At 37.8% G+C, this 16006-nt stretch overlaps 1 protein-coding gene across 1 annotated transcript; it reads left to right on the forward strand.

The window, feature by feature from the left end:
* The first annotated feature begins 1703 nt into the window (after window positions 1-1703).
* Window positions 1704-2093, forward strand: LOC132521564 (NADH dehydrogenase [ubiquinone] 1 beta subcomplex subunit 2, mitochondrial-like). The gene has a single exon (XM_060151191.1). The coding sequence runs from the start codon at window positions 1704-1706 to the stop codon at window positions 2091-2093; it is 390 nt and encodes a 129-aa protein (XP_060007174.1).
* The last annotated feature ends 13913 nt before the right edge of the window (window positions 2094-16006 follow it).

A 16006-nucleotide genomic window follows, 5' to 3' on the forward strand; every position in this document is an offset into this window, starting at 1 on the left:
CAAGATCACAAGGATTAGAGAAGCCTGCACTTGTAGTGGGGGATGGCTACGAGTTTGATCCCTATCTCAGTGATTAATTTAGATTACTTCCCCTTTTCCCTTGAAAAACTTTCATGGCTGAGCAGAGTCTTCGGATTTGGTTTTTAGGGGACATGAGTCTACCTTCTCCCCAGATTACTGGCTTTCTGATTAAAAGCAATGTTTCTTTCTACCAACACTTGCCCCTTAGGGATTGATTTTCGAGCAGCCAGCAGCCGGACCTGAGTTCGGTAACACGGACACCTCCGATCCTGCACCCAGAGAGCCCATCTAAGTGGTATGAGGCAGGTTCCACCTAGGGGTTTTTTAAAGCCCCGCCCCCCACCTCTAATATGCAGCATTACCTGTACACGTGCACATTTGTTGGGTTTTTTTCTTTTTACTAATTAATTCTATAAGAGATGGTCAGTTCGTTGTACGTTATCTGAGTTCTGAAAAGGTGTCATGTAAATCCAGGAATTAAAAATTTTGAACACATGATGCCAAACAGTTGGCTGCTGGGGTGTATTGAGCAACGAAAAGGAACCAATGCAGGGAGAAAAAATTAATTCACCACAGTCAGCTAGGTTTACTGTCAGAATAAATAAATTTATATATATAAAAACAAAAGAAATGATAGACACAGCCATGGCCTAAATAGAGGCAGGGTGGATAGAACAGGGTGTGTGCTTGAGTCCCAGACTAGAGTACATATTTTAGCTCTAGCCACATCCTGCTAAGACATCCCAGGCAAGCAATTGAGCCTCTCTGTTCACCGCTTCCCTCATCCATGACCAGTATCATCAACATAGTAAGAGTTGGCATAAGGGTTATTTTTTAAATCAAGTATAGTGTCAGGTGTCCATTAAGCACTAAATATAACTATTCTTTTTGATATTGTGATTATGTTGTTGAAATGGGTTTATCTCAAATCACAGCTGTAATCTGGAACTTGGTAAGACAGGAAACCCACAGATAAAAATAAGTAGAAACCAAAGAGGTAAATGCTTTAAGGTTCAAATGGCAAAGACAGTCAGAGGAGAGAGAGAGCATTCCACATTGGCCAAGGCAGAGTTCAAGGAGTTGGTGGGGCTTCTCCAGAACCTTCAGGGTCAGGGGGGAACAGGTAGAGGTGACCAGAGGCAGAGCCAGCCCTACACATAGAAATGGTGAGGAGACCACTGGGTGTGGGTGGGAGGAGGCCACCCAGGAGGTTACCAGGCCACACGTAGAGCCCTACACCATCCTACAATCGTCCAGGCTCTGCTGGGAAGAGGGTCTTCCCAGCCCAGGGAATGGGCTGCACCAACAGCACCTGGTCTACGGACCACCATAGGATTCCTTCAGGCCAAGGCTCCTAATGGCCCTGAACACCGAAAGAAAGTGTTGTGTGTGAGTGGAAGAGGGGGAACCCAGTCTTCTCTGGGAAGATGCAACTTCCTCAAGAGATTTGTAGGGAAACTTGAATTCTGAGAAGTTAAGAACCAGAGGGAGAGCTGAACGACGAGGCACACCCCAAAACATCTGGGTTTAGAAAGTGGAGCAACTAGCCAGGAAATTTATTAGACAGAGAAAACTTTTATAGAAAAACTATTTAGAAATCAACTAAGACTGGGCGGGGCGCCAAGGGAAGTGACGCGAGGCGGCGGTGCGGCCTGGGGATTGCTGTCCGGTTGCGGGTTGGCATGTCGGCTAGGACGCGGCAAACGCCTTACCCGGGCGTTGGAGGCCACTTCTTTAGGGGCTGCCGCGCGCGGGTAGCAGAAGGCGCTGGAGTCCGTCATGCTGAGGGAGGTGTGCATATCGAGCCCCGGTACAGACTGTTTCCCCAGCTGACCAGATCCCAGGTGATCAAGGTGGAGTTCTTCAGTGCAATCATGTGGTTCTGGATTCTCTGGCGATTTTGGCATGACTCAGATGCCGTGCTGGGTCACTTTCCATATCCAGATCCTTCCCAATGGACGGATGAAGAATTAGGTATCCTTCCTGATGATGAGACTGAAAATGTAGACTCAACTCTTTCCAAGAGCCAGGTGAGAATTTCAAGAAATTACAGACGTCATATTGTATATTAAAGTTGTAAATTATAGTGTTTTGGTCAAGAAAAAAAAAAACAAAAAAAGACTAAGAGCAAACTTTGAGCAACCATCAGCAAATAGAAATAAAACCCCAGATGTTAGTATATGAAAAAACAGGTGGAGCATGATAGGTGTGTGACCATGTAATTTTTGGTTCAAAATAGGAAAACTTTGAGAGTGAGAGAAAACATTAAAAATAAGTAAAGTTTGATAACTGTTTATTGAGTACAAATTAGTTGTATTATATTGTTGGAGCCACCATACTGTCCTATTCAAAAACTATTTTAAAAATAACTTTAAAAAATGTATAATCTATATAAATTAACATGGAAGCAAAGATTACCCCCCAAAATTTATATTGATTATGTGGACATCGTAAAATAGTATCTTAAATTCTTATCCTTGGTTTCTACTCATGTTGTTTAACCAATTTTATAGTCATATCTGTCTCTAATACCAAGACACTAGTATTTTTCTGAAGAATGTATTCTCTTTCATTATGCTTTTTTTGTTTTTGTAAATTTATTGAAGTATATGTATACACAAAAGTGCACAGATCATAAGTGTACAGTTTGATGAATTCTCACAAAGTAAATAGGTCCATGTAACCAGCATTTACATCAAGAAATAGAGGGTTACCAACACCCCGAAAGCCTCCTTGTCTTGCTTCCCCTCACTCCTCCATCAAATTTAACTACTGTCCTCACTACCAACACCATGGACTATTTTTGCTCACTTTTGAACTTTATATAAATGCAATTATGCATCTTTCTCTTAGAATTATGTTTGTGATGCTTACGCATATAGTTGTGTGTAGTTGTGTTTTTTTTTGTTCTTGTGGCTGTACAATGTAAGAATATATCACAATTTACTTTTTTATCCATTCTACTTTAGAAGAATATTTGGGTAATCCCATATATTCTTTTATGAATAGTGCTGTAATAAACATTTTTACACGTGTTTTGGATACATTTATCTTGAGCCTGTAACTAAGGAGTGGAATTGCTTAGAGTATGGTGTATGTTTAGAGTTAGTATGTGTATGTTTAACTTTGGTAGATACTGCCAAGTGGTGTTCCAAAATGACTGTACCAGTTTGCATTTTCACCACCAGGGTGTAAGTGTTACAGATGCGCTGCTTTGGGGCTAGCATTTGGTATTGTCTCTGATTTTCATTTTAGCAACTCTGGTGGGTGTGTAGTGCTGTATCATTGTTTCGGTTAGTGATTGCTGTGTAACAAAATACACCAAAACTTACAGGCTTAAAATAACCACTATTTTACTACATGGGCCAATTACATGGGTCAGAAGTTTTGGCCTGTTGTCATCTGGGCAGCGTTTTTGCTAGTTTTTCCAGGGGACACTCATGTTGCTCTAGTCATCCAGAGGCTAAACTGGTACTAGACAGTCCACCACGGCCACACTCACATGTCTGACATTTGGTGGTTGTTGTCGCCTCTGCCTCCCTCTCCAGATATTTTGTCATCTTCAAGGGGGCTGGCCTGGGCTTCTTTGCATGGTGGCAGCAGCATTCCTAGGAGGTCCACAGCAACATTTCTTCCACATTCTCCTGGCCAAAGCAAGTTACAAGGCCATCTCAGATTCAAGGTCTTCTGGAGTCTTGTATGAAAACATGTTGTACTTGTGGAAAGTAACATTATCTTTTCATGGGAGGAAAAGCAAATTCTCATTTCAAAAAAGCCATGCCGGCAGAGACTAAGAAATTAATGAGGCTGTGTTTGCAAGCAATCTAACTACAATTATTGTGTGTTAATTTACATTCCCCAGATGATTAACGGGTTTTTCACTTTTTCACAAGTTTATGGCCCTTTCAAAGCTTGCTCATGTCTTTTGCCCTGTGAAGCTGTGTATTATATATTTTGGACAAATGACCATTGTTAGATGTATATATTATATATAATCTTTGTTCTATGCACTGGCCTTTTAACACTTAACAGTATCCTCTGATAAACACAAATTCTCAATTTTAATGTAGTCAGCCCTTTTTTTTTTTGCGGTACGCGGGCCTCTCACTGCTGTGGCCTCTCCCGTTGCGGAGCACAGGCTCCGGACGCGCAGGCTCAGCGGCCATGGTTCACGGGCCCAGCCACTCCGCGGCACGTGGGATCTTCCCAGACCAGGGCACGAACCTGTGTCCCCTGCATCGGCAGGCGGACTTTCAACCACTGCGCCACCAGGGAAGCCCTCAGCTCTTTTTAAAATAACACTTTTGTTCCTAATTTAAGAATACTTGCTTACCAGCAAGTCATGAAGATATATCGGGTTGGCCAAAAAGTGCCTTTGATTTTTCAGTACAAATAAAGGACACATTTTTCATTTTCACCAAGAACTTTATTGAACAACGTATTCACCCTTTTGTTCCACTACCTTCTGTCATTTTGCAGGTGACTTCATAATTCCATCTGCCCAAAACTTTCTTTTTGAGCAAAGAACTGTTCCAGGTGCCTTTTACAGTCTTCCAGGGAATTGAAATTTTTTCCATTAAGAGAATTTTGTAAAGACTGAAATAAATGGAAATCTGAAGGTGCTATGTCTGGTGAATACAGTGGATAAATCAGAACTTCCCAGCCAAGCTATAACAGTTTTTTTGCCTGGTCGTCAAAGAAACATTCGGTCTTGCATTATCCTGATAGAAGAATATGCATTTTCTGTTGACTACTTCTGCACACTTTTTATCCAGTGTTGCTTTCAGTTGGCTAATTGGGAGCAGTACTTGTTGGAATTAATTGTTTGGTTTTCCGGAAGGAGTTCATAACAGAGGACTCCCTTCCAATCCCACCATATACACAACATCACCTACTTTGGTTGAAGCCTGGCCTTTGGTGTGGTTGGTGGTAGTTCACTTCACTTGCCCCATGATCTCTTCCGTTCCACATTATTTTTTTGTACAGTATCCACTTTTCATCCCCCATCACAATTTGTTTTAAAAATAGAATGTTTTCTTTATGTTTAAGTAGAGAATCGCATGGAGAAATATGGTCAAGAAGGTGTTTTTTGCTTAGTTTATGTGGAACCCAAACATCAAAGTTATGCCCATAACCAAGCTGGTGCAAATGATTTTCAATGCTTGATTTGGATATTTTGAGTATGTTGGCTGTCTCCTTTGTGGTATAACATTGATTGTTCTCAATTAATGTCCCGATTTGCTTGCTGTCAACTTCAACTGGTCTACCCAACTCTGGAGTATCCTCCAGCGAGAAATCTGCAGCACAGAACTTTGCAAACCATTATTGACACCTTTGCTCAGTCACTGAACTTTCTCCATACACTGCACAAATCTTTTTTTGCATTTCAGTTGTGCTTTTACCCTTCTTGAAATAATAAAGCATAATATAATGAAAATGTTGCTTTTTTCTTGTGGAAGAAAAAATTCACCAATTTTGATGTCTTTTTTTAAATGCACGCTGATATGACAGCTGTCACATACAGTCTAACAAAATTGTTTCCCATGATGTTAAAGATAACTAAGTGCTATTAGAGCCCTCTTACGGAAAAAACAGAACAAACATTTTGGCCATCCCAATATTTATGTTATATTCTTAAAGTTTTATAGTTTTACTTTTTATATTTACATGAACAATCCAACTGAAATTGATTTTTGTGTAAGCTGGGAAGTAGGGGGTCAAGATACACTATTTCTTCCACATGGTAGCCAATTAATACAATATGTTAAAAATAACTTTTATACACTACACTAGAGTGTCACTTTTGTCATAAAGTACATGATGGTATATGTGTGTATCCATTTCTGGACCCTATGTTTTTTCCAATATATCTGTCTGTTCTTTCACCACTAGGACAAAGTCTTAATTATTGCAATTTTAAAATGCCTTAATAGCTGATGTTCCAAGTCCTCCAGAATATTCCTTCTGCTCTTCAAGATTGCCTAAGTTGTTCTTGGCATTTTGCATTTTCCTGGACATTTTAGAATTAGTGTGTCAATTTTCTGAAAACAAGTTGGGATTTTGATTAAGATTGCTTTGTATAGAATAACTTGGGGGGAAATGACATCTTTGCAATATCAAGTCCTCCCTTCCATAAACATGATATGCCTCCTCCATTTATATTGTTCTTCTTTCATTTATAGTAATAGTATTATATAGCCCCTAGTGTAGAGAAGTAGAACATCTTTCATGACATTTACTACTATTTCCTATTTTTAACTGAAAAATTTTATTGCGATCATTGAAGAATCCTCTGCAGTTACAAGAAATAATACAGAGAGATCCTGTGTACAATTTACAAAGTTCCCCTCAAAGGTAACATTTTGCAAAATTATAGTATACTATCACAGCCAAGATGCAATCTACCAAACTTATTAACATTTCCCAGTTTTACTTGTACTCTTTTGTGTGGTGTGTGTATTGAGGTCTATATAATTTTGTCACATGATAAGTTTGGGTATTCACCACCACAGCTGTTTATTTGTTGTTTTGCTAAGAAATAAACAGCTCCATCACCAGAAGGATCCCTGGTGTTGCCTGTTTATAACCAAACTCACATTCTTCACACCCACCCTCCTCCTGTCCCTAAACCCTGTCAAGAGCAAATCTGTTCTTCATTTCTAAAATGATGTCTTTTTTTAAAGTTACATAAATAGAATCTTACAGTATGTAACATTTTTGAATTAGCTTTTTTATTCACCCAGCAAAATTCCATGACGATTCACCCAGCGTTGCACCTATCACAAGTTCATTCTTTTTAATCGCTGAACAGTGTTTAATGGTAAGCCTTTAACATAGTTTAACCATTCACTTGTTTAAGGAAAGCTTGGCTGTTTGCAGCTCTTGGCTATTATGAATAAAGCTGCCATGAACATTCATGCATGATTTTTTTGTGTGAACCTAAGTTTTCATTTTATTTTATTTCATTCCCAAGATGGCAGCTGCTGGTCGTATGGTAATTGTATGTTTAATTTCACAAGAAACTGAGTGACTGTTTTCTAGAATGATGGATCATATTATATTTCCAACAGTAATATAGGAGTCCCCAGTCTCACCAGTATTTGGTGTTGCCACAGTTTTTTAAATTTTATTGTAGCCATCTGATATATCTATACTGATATCTCATTGTGGTTTTAATTTGCATTTCCTTGGTGGCTAATTACGCTGAACATCATATTATGGGCTTATTTGCCATTTGTACACTTCTTTGGTGAAATTTCTGTTCATGTATTTGTCATTTTCTAATTGATTTTTTAACCTGTTAAATGTTTAGAGTTCTTTATATATTATATGTATTAGTACTCTGCTGGATATGTGGTTTTCAAATATTTTCACCCAGTTTGTAGTTTGTCTTTCATCCTCTCTACATGGGTTTTTGCAGAACAAAAAAATTTTTTAATATCAATAATCTCCAAGTTATCAAATTTCCCTTCTTTAGTCATTTCTGAAAAGCATGCTATTTTATATAGACTCTTTAAACAATTTTATATAAATATTGACACATTTGGTCTATTATCTATCATCTTACTATTTGTTTTCTATATACCTCTTTAATGTTCCCTTTTGTCTGTTTACCTTCTAAATAAATTAGATATTTTTATTATTTTTTCTATTAACTTATGACTTATACATGCTTTCATTTTTCATTCAGAATTTATCCTAGATATTCTAATAGGCATTCTTGACTTATTTTAACAAAAATTAGTAATTTTACCTTTTTTCCAATAGTTCTAAAACCTCAAAACATATTTCTTTTTTATATCCTTTTCTATTTTTCTTTATCTTCTCCTGCAGTTCTGTGTTTCCCTGTGGGGTCATTATCCTTGTGCTTAAAATTTTTTTCACTTAGATTTCTCCTTTTGGTATAGGCTTATTTGTTAGAAATTCTCTCTGTTTTTCATATTATTCAACTGATAGAAAAGTTTTTCTCATAACAGAACCAATTCATTTTCATCAATCACTTTTCCTTTAGCATGTATGCAGAAATATTCGAATTAAAAATATATTATTTTGGAAAATGAGTCAACTGATCTAAATGAAAAGTTGTGCTTTATTGAGTAATAAGTGTTCCTTCTGAAGATACATTTGTTAAAACATCATCTTTGAATGCAGTCTTCTTAAAATAAGAACTTACTTTTGAAATAGATATTGATGCATTATCTGCTGATTTCTGTCCCCTAGTTTTTATGTGGTTATTAATATAGCCCCCATAATTGTTATGTCTGCATTTTGTGCATGTTTGTTAACATTCTTGAGAGATTAATTTTAGTACTTAATTTGTCATCAAACATTGATTTTAATATTTGAGCTCATTGCAGCTGAAAGGATTCATTAAACTCTTTTAACAGTATTACCAAATGATGTAATGAACAACTAAATTTACAAGGTGCAAAACATAGTAAGAGCATTCAGACTACTGTCTACATTCTCAATGACAAGGTTCTTCAGTGTCTATTTTTTAAAATTGTATTTCAGAAGCCTTCAACCTATTGTTACATTTGTTTCCCACAGATCCTACTGACTAGTAACCTGGAGGTTTGCATACCTCCCAGGATGCACACAGTGAGAAAACTACCTCAGACATCTAGAGACTGGCTGGAGCAGCAGCTTTGAAAACTTCTCCAACCACCCAACTGTTACCAAAAGCAAGTTCATGTGCTCCATGCAAAGTGAGGCCAAACAAACAGAAACATCAGAGTTTGGAGCAGAGAAAGGTTTATTGCAGGACCATGCAAGGAGATCAGTGGCTTAAGCCCCAAACTCCTCGAAGGTTTTGGCAAAGCAAAGTGAGGGAAGGGTGTGGTTAGTTGTTATGACCTTCTTGGTGTAGGAATCTTTTGTTTTTCCAGCTGTCCACATAGGTCAGGTCAAGATGTTCCTGTAAACCTCGAACAAGACAAATGTTATTCTCTGTTCTGAAACGTTTTATATGTTTATGAATGGACTCTTTAAGGTCAGAGCCTTGAGAATAGGCTATCCTGTATATTTCAGGCTGTAGGCAACATTCTTTTATGAAAGGTGCAGAGCCAGCATGACAGCACAGACAACAGAGCATAGAGGTTAAAGTAAAAGGAACAGATCTAATACGGAGTCAGATTTGTTCTTCCCTATTACACAGCCACCACAGAGATTACAAGAAATTAACTGTCCCTAGCCATTAGGTCCCAGCACAACTCATTTTTTAAGCAAGCTTTCTGCATGCTGTCCCCCAAAATGGAGTTGTTAATTATAACCTGGAAAAGATGAGCAAAAAGGGTACATAAGTTGTTCCTGGTGGTTTTAGTTTTAATCGTGGGTTAAATTGGAAAACTCTGTTTACTATGTGCATGCTTCATGTACATATACTACTTGATGAAACCTTGGCAGAAATAGGAACTACAAAATTCAAACTCCACATGAATTGCTTCAATGTAACTATTAATAACAAGAATTGTTAAAATGTAAAATCTGTTAAAATGTAAATTCTAACTAGAAAGAATGCCAAGACAATAGTCATGAAGATTTGTAATCACAAAGGACTCATAGAAGAGAATTATCAGAATGAGGTAAATCCATGGAGAAAAGGGGCCAGGTAGGAATAAAGTGATTATTGTCACCCTGATACGGTGATCAAGAATTACCACTAAATACCAAGTAGAAGGAATTCAGTTTCCATTAATTACCCACACGTCTGGTATTTAGCTTGCTGTGTAATAACTGTTTGAGTTAACAGTACAATTGTGACCTTTTTTAAGGTTCAGTCATTCCCTGGAAACATTTTTGATCCAAGAACCCATTTATCCAGCTACTGTTATAAGTAAGCACCTAGCTACCTCTGACACCCGCCAAGGTTAAAGTCAGGTGAGGAACACTATCTATGGAGTGTTAAAATTTCAGGGTCTGCCACATATTACATTAGCAAAGACAATGAAACAGGAACATTAAATGTGTGGTCACAGGTCAGAGTCTTCATTCCTGCAAAACCAGAATATTTTAATAAAACATGATGGGGTATAAAGGCAGAAAGTTGAGTTGACCAAATGAAGAGAGTCCTCACATGGCAAGTGAACAGGTTGGAACATCTATCCTTAGGCACAGGTAACCATGGAAAGATTGTGAGCAAGAAGAGGGACTATGAGAGGAAAACTGGAAGAATATTAATCTGGTAGAGATGTGAGCGCAGGATAGAGGAAAAGCCTGAAAGTAAGGCCATGCTCTGGAAGACATTACAATTGTTCAAGAATGAAGCAACAAGACTGAGGGATTGCTTTTTCTCTGACATCGGATTTACTTTGTATGTTTAAATTTCACCATTGACTAGAAGTTTTGTAGCAAATAAAAATATATGTAGGCTGAAGCTCACCTGGTATTAACAGATTGGGTTCCAGAATTTCCCTGTTAAGTGTCTAAAACTATTAGTGGATCATCATTCCTTTCAGTGGTGAAGGCTTTCACCCATCAACTGGGAATGATAATAAGACCCCAAAGCAGAAAGGAGGAGGATGAATTACTATTTTGAACACTAATTTTATGCTGGCTGCTTTAACATCTCATGTAATTCCTCCACATTAGAACACAGGTATTATAATATACATCAACAGATAAAGAAATTCAGATTCAGTTTAAATTATACAAGATGATAAAGCTAGTAGTTGGCAGAGCAAAGATTCTAAGTCAGGTGTGAATAACTATGGAGTTTATATTCTTTCTGTCACTGAGCTGTCTCTTGTGGACAAAAAAGTGAGAGAGAGATAGAAAATAATTAAAAGAGAAGCTTGGTTTTCATGTGGTCATCATTGTAACTGTAAATCAGAAAATATAAATCTTTTCATTTAGGTATACCTTAGATTAACTAATGTATTAATTGCTACCTGAGTATCTACAGGATGCTAATTTAGAGCGAGAATAAAGAAATACAACATTTAGGTGTAAGGCAGTGCTAGTGTCACTACATATGTCAACTACAATCAACCACTGTCTACACTATTCTGATACTAGTGATTACATTCTGAGGAAACAATGTTTTTCTCTTTCAAGGAAAATCATAGAACTCAGTAGCAGACTCACCAAGCATCAGAGAAGAAATAAGACACTCTCATCATGATGACGTGGGCACAAAGATGAGATACAGTGAGTGGGACCATGAGTGGGAGCCCCTGAGCTTCACCAGCATAAGACTCTGCTGAGGACAGTGGCACAAAAGGGTCTTCTCCCTTCCCCAGCCTGCCCACCTTCCACCCAGCACATCAAATATTTTCTGGCTCCCTTTGTGCTCATAGCTCTGGAATGCCTGCCTTTGATACTCTCCAGGACCCTGCCCTTTGAGACTGATAGTCACACTGAGTTCCTCAGTTATGACACTTGGTGTGCCCCCAAAACACTGGCTTCATTAAGCTGATCCCTGGCACTCTTCACTCTTGGCTGCTTCCAGTGGTCCAGTTGGCCTCAACTAGTGTGCTCACTTGGAACACACGTGCCTGCACTGCACAGAGAGAGGGCTAGTTCCTATGTCTTATTTCATCATATGTCAACTACACAAGTAGGTGCGGACAAAAGGACAGAGCTGAAGAACTCACAATGTCTGAGAACAGTCTGGGGCCCGGTGTCCTCAAGCCCATGTAAGGAGGAGGACTGGTTGCAATGGCTCTGAAGGATGAATGGCAGGTTCAGACAAAGCTAAGCCCCATTGGTGATCTACTTTCACATAAATGGGACCATGGGACTCAATGATTAGAGCAATTCTCCTGCCACAAAACAGGGTATGTATAATTTTAATTGAAGCCATGCCTTTCCTTGTACTTCATTCATTGTGCTCTTTAATAGTTTATTTAATAAACATTCTTTAAATACTTCATACCTGTTGGACAATTTTACAACCTTTTAGTTATCAGGAAAGTTTAACAAATCACAATAAGATATCACTGCATACCCATCAGAATGGCTGAAATTATTTTTTAATTGGCATATTTGCAAAGAAAGTAGAAAATTCATTCACTCCTGATGGGAATGTAAACTGATATAGTCACTTTGGAAAACTGTTTGACACTTCACTAAAATGAAGCACCTGCATAGCATATGACAGAAATTTCATCCCTGGTAGGTACTCAACAGAAGCAGTAACATTCTGTTACTCAACAGAAGCAGAATTGTGTTCACCAAAAGACTTGTTCAAACATGTTCTTAAAAGCATTATTTGAAACAGCCCCAAAGTGGAAAGATAGATAAATGAATGGTGGTATTTTTATACAATGGAATACTATTTACCAATGAAAATGAACAAAATAAAACTACTCTGAAGTATAGGTAAATTTCACAAACATTCCCCAAAAGCAGCCTGACACAAAAGAGTAAATCCTGACTTATTACATTTATATAAAGTTCAAAATTAGGAAAACTAAGCTATGGTGTTTGTTCAGGACAGTGTTTACCTTTGGGAGGATGGAGAGGTTAGTGATGGGGGCAAGAAGTTAGTGATAGGTTCTGGAACAATGGTAGTATTCTTTCCTATATTGGCTGTATGGACATATTCACTTTATGATAACACTTTGAACACTTATGATGTGTGCAATTTTCTTATGTATTGCATTCTAATTTAAACATCATTATAGGAAGAAAGGAAATAAAGTAGAAAATGCAAAGGATAAGGTGTTTTGTTATTCAAGGGAGACAGACAGTGTTGGATGTGTGGTCTCAGGCATCTCAGAAACGTCTTCTAGGATGGACTCAGAGATCCTAACAGGGGATTCAAAGTCACAGATAAATTTTCTCCCTTGAGTTCTGGAAGCTGTCTTTCAAAAAAGCCTTTATCGGGTGTGGAGAAAAGGGAACCCTCTTGCACTGTTGGTGGGAATGTAAATTGATACAGCCACTATGGAGAACAGTATGGACGTTCCTTAAAAAACTAAAAATAGAATTACCATATGACCCAGCAATCCCACTACTGGGCATGTACCCTGAGAAAACCATAATTCAAAAAGAGTCATGTACCAAAATGTTCATTGCAGCTCTATTTACAATAGCCAGGACATGGAAGAAACCTAAGTGTCCATCAACAGATGAATGGATGAAGATGTGGCACATATATACAATGGAATATTACTTAGCCATAAAAAGAAATGAAACTGATTTATTTGTAGTGAGGTGGATGGACCTAGAGTCTGTCATACAGAGTGAAGTAAGTCAGAAAGAGAAAAACAAATACCATATGGTAACACATATATATGGAATCTAAGAAAAAAAATGGTCATGAAGAACCTAGGGGCAAGATAGGAATAAAGATGCAGACCTACTAGAGAATGGACTTGAGGATATGGGGAGGGGGAAGGGTAAGCTGTGACAAAGTGAGAGAGTGGCATGGACATATATACACTACCAAATGTGAAATAGATAGCTAGTGGGAAGCAGCCACATAGCACAGGAAGATCAGCTCGGTGCTTTGTGACCGCCTAGAGGGGTGGGATAGGGAGGGTGGGAGGGAGGGAGACGTAAGAGGGAAGAGATATGGGGTATATGTATATGTATAACTGATTCACTTTGTTATAAATCAGAAACTAACACACCATTGTAAAGCAATTATACTTCAATAAAGATGTTTAAAAAAATTAAAATCAATAAAAAAGCCTTTATCTAGATACCTTATTCTCCAAAATGTCTTCTAGAGGGTTTTGAACTATCAGAACTTAAAGGCCTATGTATGTGTTGTCATGAGTATTGGTGAGAATTGGGAACGTGGCTTCTGACAGCATCTACCCATTGAATCATTGGCTGCATTCAAATTTTCACTTCATCTTTGATTTTCAGAGGTTTGAAATATGTTGTGCCTGTGGCCAGGTGCTGTTTTCTGTATTATTCTTGATTTCTGAACTTCAAGGATCTCTGGTTTAGTGTATGTTACTAATTTTGGAACATTCTGTGTTATTTCTTCAAATATGTATGTCTTCAGACCCATTCTCTTTCTTCTCTCTCTGGGATTCTAATTTGTGTAAGGCCATTTAATATTATCCTACAGCTCTTGGATGCTCTGTCCCATTTTTTTCTACTTTGTTACTCTTTGTATTTCAGTTGGGGTAATTTCTATTGACCTGTCTTCAAGTTCCCTGATTGTTTTTTTCAACTGTGTCAGGTCTACTGATAAGTCCATTGAAGGCATTCTTCAGGGAAATGGTGTGTGCTTCTGATTTCTCACATTTCCAAGTGATTTTCATAGTTGCCATCTCTTGATGAAATTACCCATCTTGATGAAATTACCCATCTGATCTTGCGTGTTTTCTACCTTTTCTATTTAAATATTAATCATAGTTATCTTAAATGACCTGTCTTATAGCTCTAACACCTGTGCCATATCCAAGTCTGGTTCTGATCTTTGTTACTTGTCCTTGCTCCTTTGTATGCCTCTTCATTTTTTCCTGAAATCTAGACCTGTTACAGAGAAGAGTACATACTGAAGTAAATTTTTTTTTTATTCTTAGAGTGAGTGTAACTTCTCTTCTGCTAAGCTTTTGATAAAGGGGTATGTGTTAATCGAGTTCAAACACAGTTGGGCTGGGTTTAAAGTTCGTGGTTGCTGTGGTTGCTCTAAGTACACTAAAGGTTCAAATCCCTCTGATTCCTTGTATTTCTCTCTCCTGGTTTGGGGTCCTTCTGTTATACTGTCCCTTACAGTCAGTCTGATTCTCTTAGCTTTCCTAGTTGTTATTTTAACCCAATGTCTGTTAACATAGTGTGGTTATGTTTTCTGATGTTTTTCTTAAGCCTCAGTCTCAGGCAGGCACTGTGAACATTCATCTTGGGGTTTGGTCTTTACAAGTGATCCCTCCCCCACTAGATGAATTCTGGACCTAGTATGTATACCTGCCCCTCTCCCATTGGTAGAGATTTGTTCCCTCCCTTACCCTCCTCCCCCTCCCCTAGCTGTAGTGAGTTGCCACAGGTACCCTTAGGCTACAGCTTTTAGTACCTTTCCCCTGAAGTTTAGGCTTTTCATTCATAGTATTGATGGGTTTGGGCAGATTTCACTATGGTTGCTGTTTCCCTCCCCCGGCCAGACCACAGGTGGGTGGTTTTCTCTGGGGTTTCCTCAATCTTCCCTGTGGGAGCCTGATGGGGTTCCTGGAGAAACAGCCTGCAAGAAAGTGTTAAGATCCCTAAGTTTTCAGTCCTTAGAGTCTGTCACACTCTCATGTTAGCCCACAATTGGCCTTCAGAAATTCATTTAAAATGTCTACTTTGATTTTCTTACTGGCATATTTAGCATTCCATGGTTTCTTGTCCAGGTATATCATCTGGCTTTGTCTCCTTGCAATGTACTGTCTCTCACTGTAGATTTCAGGTTAACTATTCACCTTATGACCTCTGTTCTCTGATTAGCTCAAGAAACGTCATGAATTTGCAATTTGTCCAGGTTTTCTTGTGGTGAGGGTAAGAGTGATATGGTTTTCAGCACTCTACATCTTAGAACTGAAACCTATTAAGCCTTAATGCATTTAATATTTCCTTAATAGTAGAGTTTGACCAACTCCAAATAATCCAGGTACTTTAAACCAAAGAGAGTCACTACTTTGTATAATGGTATGTGGGAACACATTCTGTTCTCTAGTGACTCATCCTTCCAGAGGTGACCAAATAAATTTAAAAAGTGCAAATTGATTCCCTAACAAGCATTCTTCTATAGAAACAAATAATTTTACTTACCCATAAAGTATACAAATAATTTTCAATAATATATTATTAATAAAATTGATCATATAATTGAAAGGTATATAAACCACAATAAATAAATATTAAACTATAAGTTAGTAACCTAATTATTTTAGTGATTATTTTTTAAAGACTCTTAAATGAAGAATAAATAAAAACATGCTATAGACTACTTAGATTACAGAAAAAAATAAAAAGTCAAAACTATACTTAGAAGACAAGTCCAAAGATACTCTTACTATTAAAAAAGTAGAATGAATATAACTAAAGT

The sequence above is a fragment of the Lagenorhynchus albirostris genome, chromosome 6, assembly GCF_949774975.1.
Source record: "Lagenorhynchus albirostris chromosome 6, mLagAlb1.1, whole genome shotgun sequence".
NCBI classification, from domain to species: domain Eukaryota; kingdom Metazoa; phylum Chordata; class Mammalia; order Artiodactyla; family Delphinidae; genus Lagenorhynchus; species Lagenorhynchus albirostris.